Raw genomic sequence first — 15,308 nt, 5'->3', positions numbered from 1 at the left:
GCGGAGCAACTGGGCCCGTGAGCCACAACTACTGAGCCTGCGCGTCTGGAGCCTGTGCTCCGCAACAAGAGAGGCCGCGACAGTGAGAGGCCCGCGCACCGCGATGAAGAGTGGTCCCCGCTTGCCACAACTAGAGAAAGCCCTCGCACAGAAACGAAGACCCAACACAGCCATAAATAAATAAATAAATAAATAAAATAAAATAAAATAAAGTTACATACTATGATATAAAGCTTAAAGTAAAACAATTGAGGTTTGGGTTTTTTTTTTTTTCAGTGACATGGGGAAGTCTTCCTAAGAAATGAAAATATAATGGAGCTTAATTACACTGAAAGTTTTTTATACATGTCAGAAAAACAAGACAACAGAATTTTAAAAATATTTTTATTAATATACATGTATTTGATAACTTCGAATTTAGAACACTTAGACTCAGCATGAACAAGGTAAACTACACTTCAATGACAAAGATTTGAAACGGGGGAATAGATACTGCAACTGGTTCATATTAACCTCCGCTTGCAATCTGTATCTTGTCCAGTGAAAACTTGATTTACACAGCTCTACAAGTGCAGTATTTTTCTAACAACCCATTTTGTAGTCTCGGAACACTTTTCAGTTAAACTGATTTAGATGTTTAAAGATGAAAATAAACTTGCACTCTAAAGTTGAATATCTAATTCACATTTCTTTCCGTTAATGTAAATCAGGAAGAATTTACAGTAAACACAAAAACTATTCACGATAGTAGTAATAACAGTTCACATTTTTACTGAACACTTCTTGTGTTAGCCAGGCCCTGCACTAAACATCTGAACGTGCAATTTCACATTTAATTGCCTCGACGGGAAGTGTCACGAGTTCACGTTTTCCACAACTGATGATGATGCAAGCTGATGACAGTTTGCACTGAGCACTCATGTCCAAACCTTTCCCTGGCATCGTAGCTAGCATGACTCACTTGTACCGCAGCAGCTCTGGTGCTTGCTTGCACGATTTTACTAATGTTACATGAATACGCAGGCCTGACTTCCCCCCGCCCAAAAAACATGGCTAAGTCTTTACTACTAGGAGACACACCTGTAAGACAGCACAAAGACAACGATCAAAAGCAGCTGTGATCTAGGTCTGCACTAAAGCCCCTTTTCTGGGGACTCAGAAGTGCCCCTCCAGGCCTAACTGCAGGAGGGCAGCCTCAGCCTCCTCCTCCTCTTCCTTGGCCTCCTCCTCGCGGATCTGCACCAGCAACTGGAAGAGGTTTGGCGCTGGCCCTTCCGCAGCCCCGGTCAGCCACAGCTGCCTTCGGATGGCCCAGCTGTGGTTGGCCCCGGCAATGACCTGCTCCAGGCGGGCTTGATTCACGTTATCTTTATCTATGGCCCCCTTCTCCACCACCTTCTGCAGCAGAGGCTCCAGACGAATGACATAAGCGGATAACTTTTCTCCCGGGTTCTGGTAAGTGTTCAGAAATCTGACCTGCGCATCCCTAGAGCTCTCCACGCTCCCAAACACCTGCTCAAGCGCCTTCAGGCATTCGGCGGTGGTAATCGCAGGGTTGCTGATCTTGAGAATGCGTATGAACTCAGCAGCAGGGCCTCTAAGACTCTGCATCAACCGCCGCCTCTTTTCCACATCTGACACCTGCCACTCCTCTATGACCTCATTAGTGTGCTCCAGCCAGGGACCAAATGTCTCCTCCCCAGGCCCCAGGATGTCCCTCCCGGAGAAGAGTGTCAGCTTCTTGTACCATACGGACTCAACAAGAGGCTGAATAACATTATCCAAAATATAGTTTAGCATCTCTGCTGTCATATCTGGGCCTGGGGCCGGAGTGGGGTTCTGAAACCCAAGGACACGGGCAACATCTTGCACGGTCCACCCCTCTCTTGCTAGGAAGAGGTGCAACCTTTCTAGAAATTCAGCATCGGAAGTCGGGGGCTTAAAGACCACTTTCCAGACCCCTCCTTTACCTGGCATCTCCCTGGGGATCGCGGCGTAATCGACAGCGCCAGTGAGCTCTAACAAGGCTGCTTTGGCATTCTCTTCCCTCCAGAACATTCTCCCAAGCACTCGATAGGGCACCTGGGGCATCGCAGCCTGGAGGGTCTCTTCGATTTCAGCCTCATCACAGTTCACGGGGATCCCCCAGACCAGCAGGGCTCTCTGGGAGTTCACATCCATCCCCCTACACCAGTCTTCCAACAGTGCCATCGCCATTTTGCCAACTATCAAGGGCCCCAATTCTACAAAATCCGGGTTACTGTGGTTCCCTGTGCTCTAGGACTTGGGACGACAGCAAACACTCCCCCGCAATATGCCCGAGGAGTCAAGCTTCACGCAACCACGATTAACAAACGACACCAGAGTCCTGCTCTCGTCCTTTCGCTGCCCCCCAATGTCAGTCCTCCGCGTTCTCGGAGCGAAGCCTGCGGGATGCTCAGTTACGCGGCCTCCGCCATCTTGCGTCTCTGGTCGGGGTCCGCGGGCCGGGTCCTCCACCTGTAGGCAGGGTGTCGCGTCGCAGCTCAGAGGCGAGGAGTGAGGGCGGGCGGCGAAGGCAGCAGCCGCCGGGCTGTAGAGGCCGCCGGGGTGTAATCGCGGGGCGTGGCCTTCTGTTCTCAGCCCCGGCGCCAGGCACTCGCGACTGCTCACGGCGTCAACCGGGCTTTCGCGGTCGGAGCCCGGCCTTCAGGCGCGCGAGAAGCCGCTTCCCTGCAGACGAGAACTGCGCCGCCCCCGGAGGAAGAGACTACCCCGAGGTCGCAGCGGTGGCAGCGGGGCCAGCCCGAGAGAGGCTCCTTCGCTGGAGCAGGTGCCCGTCTGGGCTGCGAGGACGGCCGGCCGGGGATCCAAAACACAGGCAGCGGAGGCGCGGGTAGGATGCGGAAGCAAGGCTAGAGGCGGCGCAGGCGAAGGCAGGCCGCGGCGACAGCGCGCCCGGGTTGCGGCAGGTTGAGGCGCGATGGCGTAGCGCGGCTTCCGACTGGTCAGACCCGCAACCAGCCGAGGCGTAACGGCCGCAGTGGCGGGCGGGGCCGGCCGGCAAGTGGCTTTCGCCCCGCCCCGCCCCCGCGGCCGAGCCTGCGCGAGCGTAGCCACGGAAACGGCGGCCCAGAAGACTGACGAACGGAGTGCTCCGGAGGCCCGCAGAGGCGAGCGGGCATTAATTTCTCTGACAGCGCGTTTCCTTTTTCACGTTTTCCAGATTTTTTTTTTCACAAAGCACTGCGTTTAAAAGATGATAATATAATTCTGCAGTGAATTTAAGATGATATGCGTCCGTCAAGGAAGATTGTCTATTCACGTCGCTCGTTCAAGTCAATGCTATATAAGAAAATACCCTATACCATCTGATCGCACTCAGCAACCTCCGCGAATTTCATCCCAATGAAACTAAAACGTTGGAAATGTGCCGTGTGTTTGTGTGAGACACTGAGTTGAGGCTTTTTCTTGTCTAAAATTTTGTAAGAAGATCTAGATCTATTTAGTAACCCTTGTAGCCAGGCAAACGCTACTGTGTTATTTCCCCTGTCCTGGCATCATTGACAGTTAGCTGATAAAACAGAATCCTTACGGTTCAAAAACGTCAAGTAATCCCTTGCAAGCAAACCATGGCCTATTTACGTCAATCCCAGATGGTGAAAATCTCCCCAGAAGGACACAGCATTCAACTCTGAATTTTTAAAACCTTATTTAATAAAAGGTTTAAAGATACAGAAGAACGTTCAAAAGTAAATAAGTTACATAGGTACATTACAATCACATCAGCAAGATTTTCTTTAGTGTGTTAATTTTTTTTTATAAAAAGCACACAAAAAATAAAATCTTCAGTCTGGTCTATCACAACTGTACAGCAAAAGAGGTAATATTTATATATATGTACACTATTTTAATATGTAACAGTCTTTTTAAAAAAGGGTGACACAGGCAGCAAACACACAAAAGGCAGTGTCTGATATTTTTCAAAATAAAAGGAATATACTTATTTATATGCTATTAAAATATTTGTACAATAATTACAGACTGTCAAGGCTATTCCTGTGCTCTGTCCCCTCCAACAAGGCCTTCGACTGAGAGACGAATGAAAAATTGAAACAGCTGCAAATTGTTAGAGGCAAATCTTAACACAGCAAAAATATGGGGAGGACATACAATTGTTTTATAAAAATATGCATACTTCCTATAAACCTAAGGAGTTAGGCTTGCCAGTCTGGTAATAAATACCGTCCCAGAAACGTGAGCCCCAGTAAAAACATACTTAAATAGCTGAGGCTTGAGTATGTGTTGTATTCCTCCTTCATCTTAACATCTGGCACATGAGAAGAAAGAGGTTAGGTCACTGAGGCAGTTAAATATAGGGGATCCCTTTAGACGTAAGCAGCACACGACCTCTGTGCCAGGGGTGGAAGTGGGATAGCAAAAGGGATGGGTGTGTACCTTAGTTGTGAGGGGGGCTGCTGAAGGCATGGAGGACAGTGCTGAAGCACTGTCTCCGTGGGTGGGTAAGAGACCTCAGAAACGGTCTAGAACACAGGCACTAGGTTAGTTTCATGCCCTTAGCTGAGTGTAGATGGAGGCTGAGAGATGGATATGTGAGATGGTGTGGGGAGGACATTATAAAGCTGAAGGTGTTTGTCATTTAACTTCTTAAAGCAAAGAGCTCTGAATATAAGAAAAAAGAAAAAACAAAGTAGCCTAATGGTTCACAGGGAGAAAGCACCATAAAGGATATACCTATGCCAGCTTCTATGGCTGCACCTACTTTATTGGCAGGTCACTTGCCACAATTGCATCTGCCCTCTAAACATTTTACCTTTTACACTGCATTCTAGCTATAAATCCATTCTGGAGCATAAACCCTTCTAAAATACGGTGTTGGGTGGGGTTAATACAGAGAGGTACCATCTTGATTTTCTCCACCTATATTCACCTGGTCTGGTCTCCGTGAGCTTAGGAGAATCACTCTAGACGAAGGAGGTTTCTGTTACCACATGTCCAAAAAAGAAGCCTGAAACTAAATACGGTTTAAATAGAAAAAACCTTGGGAAACATAAGTAGCACTTTGGGGCAAAGCTGCGAAGGCACTCATATTACATATGTGATTTAGAAGAGAGCCTAAATTTGCTACCCTCCTGTTTTTGGAGGGTATACCAGATTTTTGCAGTCTTGGGCCGTTGAGCTTGTAAAAGCCTGTGGAAGAAACTAACTGGGAAGTTAGAGGTCTAGGTAGCCATCAGGAGTTGGGGAGGGGGGAGAATTTTGTTAACTCCCATAGCTGGGCTCATGTATAACCATATTAATGCATAAATGAATGCTAACACATACCTGATAGTGCATAGTTTAGAAATAAAACTCCCTCCCCACTCCCAGCTACCAATACGACGCCTTTAGGCTATCTCAGAAGGGTAGCAGAATGAATACTTTTTGGCTCCTTCCTAACATGGATTCACTTAGAACTTCTTTTACACAACTAAAGTTGAATAGCAAGATCAGAAAAATAACTCAGCTCTCCTATGGGACTGGCAAGTGAAGGGACCTCCAGAATCTTCCAGCCCTTCCACTTAAGTGACTCCACACCAAATATGGCTTCTTCAAGCCAGAAACAAAACCAGAATCTGGCTTCCAGCCAATCCCCTCAAGCTACTTGAAAGTACAGCCAAAGAAGAGGTAGCAACAACAACTGCCTTTGATCTCCCTTGATCCTGCTAGTCTCCGTGTGGCTTTGCGACATCTTCCACCTTTCCACCCTCTTTCAGTGCTACTATCATTCCTATTGGCAAAACGAGGGACTTTAGGGTCTTGGAAATGTGGGAGGGAGGGTGGTGCCAAGAAGGTGCCTTGTTTTGGGATAAATGCACTTGGGCCTCTGGAAAGGAGGAAGCCCCTGGTCCCTGAGAGGATGTTAAAAATTAAATATTAAGAATAAATAAATAGCTCCCAAATGACACAAGTCAAGGAATGAAGGCTCCTGTCCCATCTGGCTAGGAGACCTCCCCCTCCCAGGGAAGGATCCAGAAATCTCCAGCATGCAGGACTGAGGGCTGAGCTGTGGATATCAGCACTAGACCAGGTGGGGTGGGGTTAGGTGGCAGCTGCCAAGGGCAGGACAGAGGCAGGCAGGAAACTTGCACCAAGGAGGAGCAGGCTGGGCCTAGGCTAAGCTCCCTTAGCAGCCTCCAGGGCCCAAAGGTATTTGGCAAAAAGGTGGGAAGCAGGAAAAGCCAAGGCTTATCAAAAGCTCCCTCAGGCCTAGCCCTGTAGCAGCCCTGCAGCTTCCTTCCTCTGCACAGTTTCCTTCCCTCCAGCAGGCTGAGAGCTTGCAAAGAACATTGGCTCCTTCCCCAAACATCTGAGAAAACTTTCCAGCCCCAGCAGGCTGCTAGCGAGCAGCAAAGGGATAGGTACCAGTCCTGGTCTCTCTCCCTGCACCCGTTCTGGCAGCCTCCCTCCCACGGAGGACGTGGCCTCTCTGAGGACATAGTCACTGGAGCAGCATGGCCTGGACACTGCCGTGCGGGAGACAGCACAGATGCCAGGCTGAGCTCCCTCTCGGAGATGGCCACCACACTCCTTCCTACGGAGTCCCTCTTTCCGGGGCTTAGGGCAGGGCCTGTACAGGTCCCCTGGGGCGGGGGATTAATGCTGCCTAGGGGGCGCGCTTGTGCTCGTCTCTCCATGGTGACCTAAGGGAGAAAGGGAAACAAAGAGGGAGAGAAGCGACCTCGTGGCGTGGCGGCAGAGGTCCATGTGAGAGGCAGCGGTGGCAGCGCTGGAGCCCCTCCCCAGGGGCAGCCCCAGCGAGCAGGGACTCTCCCAGTCCCAGGAAAGCACGAGGGAAACTTCCGACAAACCAAATGCAAGAGAACTGGATCCTGCAGCCCTTAACACTGCTCCTGGGCCCTGTATAAGTAAAAGAGCCGTTTATTTAATTGTATCCGTTTTGCAGAGACAGTCCACGTGATCTCTCCCTCCGGAGGTTCCAGTGCTGGCAGGGCGTCTCAGGCTGGAGCAGGGCCCGGAGCCCCGGGCGTCAGCCCCTCTCGCCCGCACTGCTCTCCTCCCTCAGGGCCGGCTGGTGGGGGGAGGCGGCCGCAGTGGCCGCAGCGGCCGCGGCCTCTTTCTCCTTCTGCCTCAGAGCAGCCGCTTTCTTCTCCTGCTCGGCGTGGCTCTTCATGTGAGCGCTGCGGCTCTTCACCTTGTAAAACACCCTGTAGTCGGACAGGAGGGGCTCCAGTAAGAGGTCTGTCTCCAACCCTGGGACCTCCAGGCTAGAGCACCTGCGCTCGCGCGCGTGCGTGCGTGCGTGTCTGTTCTGGGGGCTCCCCGGCCCTTCTGGCTTGCTCCGCGCCACGTGGTCCAGCCCCACCCTCCAACAAGGGGACCGATGGGCTCCTGATTCAGTGCCATCATCCCTCTTCTAAAAGCTGCCAAGGGACGTCACTGCCCGGGGAAACCCTCTGAGCCAATCAGGAGACAGGGCGAAAGCTGTGACTCCTCCTACTTCTCCCCAGGAATCGGCGTCTGCCCCTCCTCCAACCGCAGCCAACCTACCAGGTCCCCGTGGAGGCTGGGTCTGCCTTCTTACCTGCCACATTTTTTACACGGAAAAGTGTTCTCCTGATTCTGGCTCTTATTAAATGGCTCTGGTTTTTTCTTCTTCTCCGAAAAAGGAAGTGCCCTACGTGACTTCCCTGGCCCCTCCCTTGGCTTCTCTGAGGCCTGGCCACCCGCAGATCCAGGGGCATTGGATTCGTGGCTTCGGAGGATGAGGATGTCATTGGCCTGGAGAGGGTCAAACAAGGAGAGCTGAGAGACTGGGGAAGAGAGGATCCCGAATTATGGAATATCAGTGAACAGAGGGCTTTTAAAGATCATACACTCCTTCCAAATGGTCCCCTAGCACCCTCTTGAATCTTTCCAGTGACAAGGCACCCACAGCTCTGTTTTCACAAACTGCTGGTACCGTAATTACGTGGGACAGCCCTAGCTGCTACAGGACTTCCTGATGCATCTGACAGGGGTCTTGGTGTCTCTGTTAATGACATGGGTTCATGTTTTCAGTCATTTAGTCTATTCATGACTTCATTCCATAAATGGCCTTCAAATCTGTGTAACATGCCAGGTTACACAGCGGATACAGAGGTGACAGGAGCCCCTGCCATCAGAGAACTCACAGTCTGAAGGGACAGACATGCAGGCAGTTAGCTCATGACAACATGAGCCACCATGGGAAACGCCAAGCAGGTGCCAGAGAGCACAGGATGCCTGGTGCAGACCTGGAGAGGTGCTGCTCAGGGTATGCGAACCATGGACCTCGGGTTAGGGGAGCCCCAGATGGCCATTAGGAGTCACACACGTGTGCACTGATCAAACCCCACAGGAAAGCATTCATAAAAGTTCAGCAGAACTCAGTGGAGTGTGTACACAGAGCACAGCTCTTGGAGAAGGAGCACAGACTAGGCTCAGAAGGGAGCAAACAGCTGTGTGTCTACAGTTTGTGAGGGTTTTCCTGCAAGTTTAAGCGTACAACACAAATTAAACAAACAAACAAAGACTCTCATAGTAGTTCCGCAGCAGACCCTACCCAGCCCTCTCTCTTGGGGGACCTCCTGACACGGAACAGCTCTGGCTGGTATGTCTTGCTTCTTGGCCTGTGATGTGGTGGACAGAACACTGCACTAGAAGGACCTGGGGTGGGACCTCAGGCAAGTCACTTAGCATCTCTGAACCCAGCTTCCTCCATTGGCAAGCTGGGGGCTAACACTTTATGGGGTTATCACGAGGGATGAATGAGATAATGAACAGGAAAGCACTTCGCAGACAACATGCGTGAGGGGCTGTTGCTGTTATTCCCATTGTCTCAGCTCAGTTTCAGAATTCTTGGCAGGGACACAGCTCTCTTAGGGGGAGCCCTGTCTGAACTGAAAGTCAGGAATGCTTCCCCAGTGTCCCACACACCTTCTGGGTTTTCACAAAGCCTTTTTCCTCTGTGACTCAGATACAGAAGCAGTATAGTGTAAAATTAATAGCGGATTCTGGAGTCAGGCTGCCTACTAGCTGTCTTATCTTGGACCTCAATTTCCTTCTCTGTAAAATGGGAATACTGACAGTACCTACTACATGGAGTTATGAGGATAAAATGAGTTAACAGCATAAACTATCTAGTGCTTTCCTGCCATGATGATGATCATCATCATCATCATGTTCCTGCTCTGCCCTCCCTCCCACACCCCTGGGCCCAGCTCCAGCCGTCCTCCTGGCCCTGGGCTCCCCCAGTGGAGGTCACACTTACCGACTCATTGGCCTGTAGTGTCTGCGTGGCTTTGACAGCCGCTGCCCGCCGGCTTCGCTCTCGCCCCTCTTCCTGCTCCCCCTTCTCCTGGGTCTCTGGCATCTCTTCCTCCTCCTCCTTTCTGGTCTCCTTTACTTCCTTCTTAGGCTCTAGGCTCTCTTCACTTGGGGACTCTCTTCTGGGAGGAGGCACCCTTGGGAACTTCTGGGAAGTCTATGGGGGAACAAGAACAGGGCAGTGAGCCTACAGCTCAGTCATGCAGCCATATGCACCAATTCTGACCCAGCCAGGGGCTCACTAGGCCCTGCTAGTCCTGCTAGCCTGGCCTGGACCAGTGCGGCCCCCTGTGCTAGACTCTATACTCTCCCACCGCTAATCCGCCTGTAAAATGAGAGAGAGCCTTGAGGCCTGGAAGCCCTCAGGATGAGACCAAGCACTTGAGATGGAGCTGGGGCAGGGAGGGAGCATGCCCGTCCCTCCCCACAGGCCACCTGTCCTCTTGGGTGTGTCCAAGAGACACATTCTAGGGCAGGGTGGTCTGGTGGAACCAGGCAGCAGCCTTGAGCTCCATTCTAAGCTATCTTTGTAACGTTTTCTGTATCTCTACCCTCTTCCCATCTGCAAAATGGGAACTAAATCACTCCCTGTCTTAGAGCAGCATGTCACCAAGTGTGGACTTGTGACCCCAAGATGATATTAGGTGGATACACGGACACAGAATTAAATAACATTTAATTTTCACAGAATTGAATAACATTCTCTTTTCAATTCTCTTTCAATCCTGATTATGTCAAGGACAAAGTCTCGAGTTGGTGTTAATGTGTCTTTTATACTGCTCTAGACTTAACAAGGAGAGGTCAGGCCTCATCTCAGAGCCTCGGCAGGTTATAGTATCTGGCTAGAATTTTATAACATTGTCTGGTTTTCAGATATATTTATTTTTACCAGTACCTTCTATGGCAAGCAACACCGGTTTTCTATTTATGATTGTGATATAAAGCTTCCCTTTTGAGTAAAAAATGGGTTGATTTAAAGAAAAATATTAAAAGCACAAGTGGTGTATGGACATGACAAAAATAGTAATGGTGACGTGGTAGGATGCAGATACAGCAGAATTCATAAAGGTGATACAAGAATGACTAAAGTTTAGGAAACAGTGTTAGAGGTCTGCTACGAGGGGACAAGAAGTCAATGCTGGTGCAAATACTGTGGGAAATTTCCCCCAATGTTCTGCATCAACACAATGTATTATTACGATGACACTGGCAGATAGAGAAGGGAACCCAAAGGTCCAGGGCCAGTGTCCGGGACATCAGCTCCCTGGGGCTGTCAGGGACACTGCCTTCCTCTCTCTGCCCTCCAGGGAGTCCTGGAGAGCTTGGCCTCAGGCTCCCATCTCAGCCTAAGCAGCAGAGGCAGGGAAGGGAGTCACCTTAATATCCACTTCAACCTCTTCCTGGGCCGACTTTTCATCACTTGTATCCACATCCCCGAAGGTTAGTGTCCCATTGCGGCCAATCTTCACCTGCTTCTTGTAGGTGTAGTAGAACTCCACACACTGGGCCACGGTCTTGGTTTGGATCTGGTTTGAAGCCAAAACTGAGGTCAGAGTTCCTGGTTCAGCTCACCTGCCTGGGGGCACTCCAGCCTTTCTTATCCCTGCATGCCCCTCCGTTAACCTTAGCAAACACTAAACCCAATAAACCCAGGAAATACAAGCATGTCTCCAACACCTGCTCTGCACAAACCACTGACCAATTCAACACTTCAGCACTATTTTTTTAAAAAAAGCTAAAAAGGACAACATGGAGCCATTGGGGAAATTTGAATACGGATCATGTATTAGAGAGTATTACTGTGTCAGTTTAAATTTCTTGGGTGTGATAATGGTACTATGGTTTTGTAGGAGAATATCTTTGTTTTAGGAAGTATTTAGGTCAAATGTCATGATGTCTGTAACTTTTAATGATTAGTTAAAACAGAGAGAGAATTCCTGTGTGTGTGAGTTTATTTACGGACACAGAGAGACAGCAAATGTGGTAAATGTTAACAACTGGTATATCTGAGAGGTATATGGGTGTTCATTATACTATTCTTTCCATTTTTCTGTAAGCTTGAGATTTTTCAAAATGAAAAGTTAAAGGGGAAAAAGTCTGGGCACCATCCACATTCAAAGCCAGACTAGACCTGGCAACACAGCCTCTCTACATCAATCAGAGCAAACAATTTCATTCCTCTTCAGGGAGCAGTGAGGACAGAGAATTGTCAAACTGCCCTATGTTGGGGAGGAACTCAGGGGAGACTTAACACGAAAGCCCTGGAAAACCTGAAGAGGAAGCAGGAGGCTAAGTCTTGTTCTAACTCTGCCACTAAATGGCTGTGTGGCCTTAGGCAAGGCTCTTGGTGTGAAAGTAGTGAGTGGGATGAGACCACATGATCCCCAAGGGCCTCCCAAGCTCTGAAACCCTAGCCCTCCTGTTTCACAAATCCATTTGGCCACTGGGTTTGGTTTCTGGACTACCTCCCCCCAACCCCAAGCTGTTTTCTCTGACTCTCCCCCATCTCCCCAGACTCCCAGACTGCTCAGCCAACTGCTGGGCTGCACTGGGAACTGGGGTGCCCTGTCCACAGAGCCCAAGGGGTCAGTGAGGGCCCTCTGTGCATGAGCAGGAAGCAGACATGACTCATCTCCCAGGAATGGCCAAGTCACAAATTTATTAACTAGATCCTGTTTACACTTTTACTATCAATTCCCTCTGATCATCTGTTTGCCTGACTAATGGTCTGCTCTTTTCATTAAGGCATTAGGGGCGCCTCAGTGAGCTTCACAAGGCATGTACTTCCCGGCAATATTGCCCAATCAGGGAGCCCAGCAAACGACTGTCCTCACAACAGGGCCCTTGTAGGAGAATTTGTCAGCACTTGGTCCAGGCCCCAGGGCGTTCCTGGTACAACCTACAATCCCAGGAGGAAAGAGCACATTCTGAGAAGTGCTCTTCCCTCAGCTGTCCACACAGCTCACTCTCCCCATAGCCCAGGCTTTGTGAGACAGGGCTGGTGGGAAGATGCAAGCCCTTGGATTAGCAGATCACTCTCCCGGGAAGAACACAGGGGGAGGACAAGAGAATCTAGGAAAACTAGGCCCAGGCTTCCTCTACTCTGTCAGCTGAGTTACTGGAAGGAAGCCCCGGGCCTGACAGGAAGTGGGCAGAAGCCCTCTAGGTCAGTTATAGTCACTTGCTAGCTCTCGGTCCCCTCATCTCGGGGTGATTTCTCCTCCCACTAATTGTGGCCTTTGAAGTACTCCAGCCCCTTAGGATGGCTCACCTCTGCTTGCAGCCCTCCTTCTCTTCCTATTCTCCCTTAGGCAAGTCACTATTTATTTGGTGCCACTGGGTCTGGTGCCCACTCAGGCCCCCCTCTGGACTGAGACTTCAGAGTATGGCCACGCTACCCTAAGGTGAGGGAAGGGGCTTAGAACCAAGGGGGAAAAGGGCTGATCATTTCCATTCTTGTTTTGTTTAGAAAAAAATGTCTCTGGGGACTTCCCTGGTGGCGCAGTGGTTAAGAATCCGCCTGCCAATGCAGGGGACATGGGTTCAAGCCCTGGTCCGGGAAGATCCCACATGCCACGGAACAGCTCAGCCCATGCGCCACAACTACTGAGCCTGCGCTCTAGAGCCCGCGTGCCACAACTACTGAGCCCACGTGCCACAACTACTGAACCCCGCGCGCATAGAGCTCGAGCTCCGCAACAAGAGAAGCCACCGCAATGAGAAGCCCGCACGCCGCAACTAAAAAAAGCCTGCGTGCAGCAACGGAGACCCAATGCAGCCAAAAATAAATAAATAAATAAATAAATTTATTAAAGAAAAAATGTCTCTGAAGCTACTTAGCGGCATTGACCTAACTGCTTTGTAAGAGGCCTTGGTAAGCAACTGCAGGGTCCCCCACTGGCAGAGGGAGCCCCCAAATCATGCAGGCAGCTCCTGCCCCTCTCTTGCCCCCAAAACAGAGCCCCAGCTCACCAGCTTCTGCACCAAGAAGAAATCCTTCTTGTAGATGGCAATGCCCTTGTTGAACAGCTTCCTCTCAGCCATCTTCCACTGGTCAGAGCCTGCAGGGCAAAGAGGAAGCCAGGGTAGTGAGGGGGTGGGACTGTGAGCACTGCAGGGGCAATTCTGACCAGCAGAAAAGTGTGAGGTCATCTAGCCGCTGTCTCTGTAGGCATTCAGAGCTGGCTCCACATCCTGCTTCTGCCACTTACTAGCCATGTCGCTTAGCCTCTGAGCCTCACTTTCCCCACTTGTGAAACGGGAACTAATAATAGAAGCCACCTCACCAGCTGTGGTACAGACTAAGTGAGACAATGCATGTGGAGCCCTTGGTGATCTACCTGGCACAGACGGGATGTACCACTCGACGGGGGTCGATACCAGTGAGGCTATGATTATGCTGCTTGGTCAATGTCCCTCTTAAAGCACAGTCCCCAGAATGGGACATGGCACTCCAGGGGTCCTCTAAGTTCCAGCACCTGATGCCAATTTGGATGGCACTCCCTGGGTTCCTGACCCTTATACCCACACCCTGGGCTTTTCTACTCGGATGGGCTCCCACCTGCTTATGCCCTTCTCCCTTCCCTTGCAGGGCACAGGAAACCCCTTGAGAGCCACCCCAGCTTTGGTGTCAGTTCCCTCACACTGGATCTTGGCTTATCTGCCCCCCACCTCTCCACCCCTGCCCCACCCTGGGCTGTGACTCAGCACTGAACTGAGCCCCACTGATGCTGGAGACCCCTCGAGGCCCCAGGCCCCAGGCCCACCCTGCCAGCCCACCTGTGTAGTGATAAGTTGCCAATGGGTGGTTGTGCAGCCGCAGGGGCTTCTTCAGTAGCAGCTTACTCAGCGTTTCCTGAAAGGGAAGTGAAGAAAAGGTCAAGGCCTTGGCCGGGGTCTTGGTGGGCAAAATTCGGGCCTCTGAGTAGGGTGGGCACTTACTCTTGGCCCTCTTAACTGCGGAGGGGCAAGAGGTCTGGCAGGATGGCAAGGGCATGGGGGTTGGGCTGCTCAGGGCCTCTTAAAAGAGGAAACACATGGTCCCCAAGGCAGGCAGCCACAGATAGAGAAGGCCCTCAGTGACAGCCCTGTCCGAGGGTGGGGACCCACTACCCAGAATCAGAGACTGGGGTGGACCTTGCACAGCAAAGTCTGTAGTTTGGAACCAGGGCTCCCTCTGGCCGACCCCCTACCATCCCTAACCTGGTCAGACCCTCCTGCCTGCCTCAAATCAGCTCGCCGACAGGCCTGGCTCCTGGACAGCACACACGGATCCCTGCCAGCCTCCCCAAGGGGCCCTCCCTCCACCGGGGGCAGTGTCTCACCAGGATGTCTCCCCTGGACTCGTGCAGACAGTGCAGGGCCAGCTCCTGGTTGGTGCCAGCTCCAGGGAAAATGCTGGAGCAGGCAGCTGTCAGCAGGTCTTCCACTGGGGAGGGAGGAGAGAAAAGCACTTTTAGGGCTGGGCTGGGCTGACTGGGTGGGGCGGAGCCTAGCCCACCCACTACCCAATAGCCAGCCTTTGCCTGCTTTGCCTGCTGGCTCGTGCCCTCTCACCTTGCCTCTGCTTCTCCCGGCTGCTCTCTAGGTCCTCCCATGGCTGCCACACCAAGTCGGCCTTGTGGGAGTCTGCGGCTGCCAGGGCGCGGTCCCTCATCGAGGGGATTTCTGCTTGGAACCGGGAGCCCACATTGATCCGTCTGCAGGGGCGGAAAGGGAAGGGAGGGAGGCTTCACCATGTGGGGATGGGGAACCCAACTTCCTCCCTGAGGATGGAGAAGATGCGGGGGTAGCTGGCAGAGGCTGAGCGTGGCAAGGCTTCAGCTGGGTGTAAGGGAACCTGGCTTCTATGAGGACAGCCTGGCAAGTGGCACCTTGTGCTGCCAGAAAGGCAAGGCCCAGAGGCTGGAAAGGGGAGAAGCAGCTCCAGGTTTACAGACAGGGAAAGAGTCTCTTGGACT

At 51.4% G+C, this 15,308-nt stretch overlaps 2 protein-coding genes across 10 annotated transcripts in view; both read right to left on the bottom strand.

The window, feature by feature from the left end:
- Nucleotides 1-367: 367 nt before the first annotated feature.
- PNMA1 (PNMA family member 1) lies at nucleotides 368-3,130 on the bottom strand. Its single transcript, XM_082383976.1, has one exon. It carries the CDS (start codon nucleotides 2,215-2,217, stop codon nucleotides 1,156-1,158), a length of 1,062 nt encoding a protein of 353 aa, XP_082240102.1. The 5' UTR covers nucleotides 2,218-3,130; the 3' UTR covers nucleotides 368-1,155.
- A 546-nt stretch (nucleotides 3,131-3,676) lies between these two features.
- Nucleotides 3,677-15,308, bottom strand: part of MIDEAS (mitotic deacetylase associated SANT domain protein) — a 67,789-nt gene continuing 56,157 nt past the window's right edge. For 5 of the 9 annotated variants that reach the window (XM_082383865.1, XM_082383863.1, XM_082383864.1 and 2 more), the window contains 8 exons: nucleotides 14,905-15,047; nucleotides 14,673-14,776; nucleotides 14,128-14,203; nucleotides 13,321-13,409; nucleotides 10,725-10,874; nucleotides 9,293-9,505; nucleotides 7,586-7,782; nucleotides 3,677-7,208 (listed from right to left, as the gene is read on the bottom strand). In XM_082383865.1, coding sequence (XP_082239991.1) covers nucleotides 7,031-7,208; nucleotides 7,586-7,782; nucleotides 9,293-9,505; nucleotides 10,725-10,874; nucleotides 13,321-13,409; nucleotides 14,128-14,203; nucleotides 14,673-14,776; nucleotides 14,905-15,047 — 1,150 coding nt within the window. In that variant the 3' untranslated portion in view covers nucleotides 3,677-7,030. Of the gene's footprint in view, nucleotides 7,209-7,585; nucleotides 7,815-9,292; nucleotides 9,506-10,724; nucleotides 10,875-13,320; nucleotides 13,410-14,127; nucleotides 14,204-14,672; nucleotides 14,777-14,904; nucleotides 15,048-15,308 lie in introns of all 9 variants that reach the window. The other 4 variants (XM_082383866.1, XM_082383868.1, XM_082383869.1 and 1 more) reach the window with 4 other exon arrangements.

Source organism: Balaenoptera borealis (genome assembly GCF_965194805.1).
Source record: "Balaenoptera borealis genome assembly, chromosome: 3".
Classification (NCBI taxonomy): domain Eukaryota; kingdom Metazoa; phylum Chordata; class Mammalia; order Artiodactyla; family Balaenopteridae; genus Balaenoptera; species Balaenoptera borealis.
This window is presented reverse-complemented; position numbering and strand designations above follow the sequence as displayed.

What these genes read in the sequence shown, in the direction of transcription:
- PNMA1 (XM_082383976.1), bottom strand. Translation starts at nt 2,217, where the DNA reads ATGGCGATGGCACTGTTGGAAGACTGGTGTAGGGGGATGGATGTGAAC.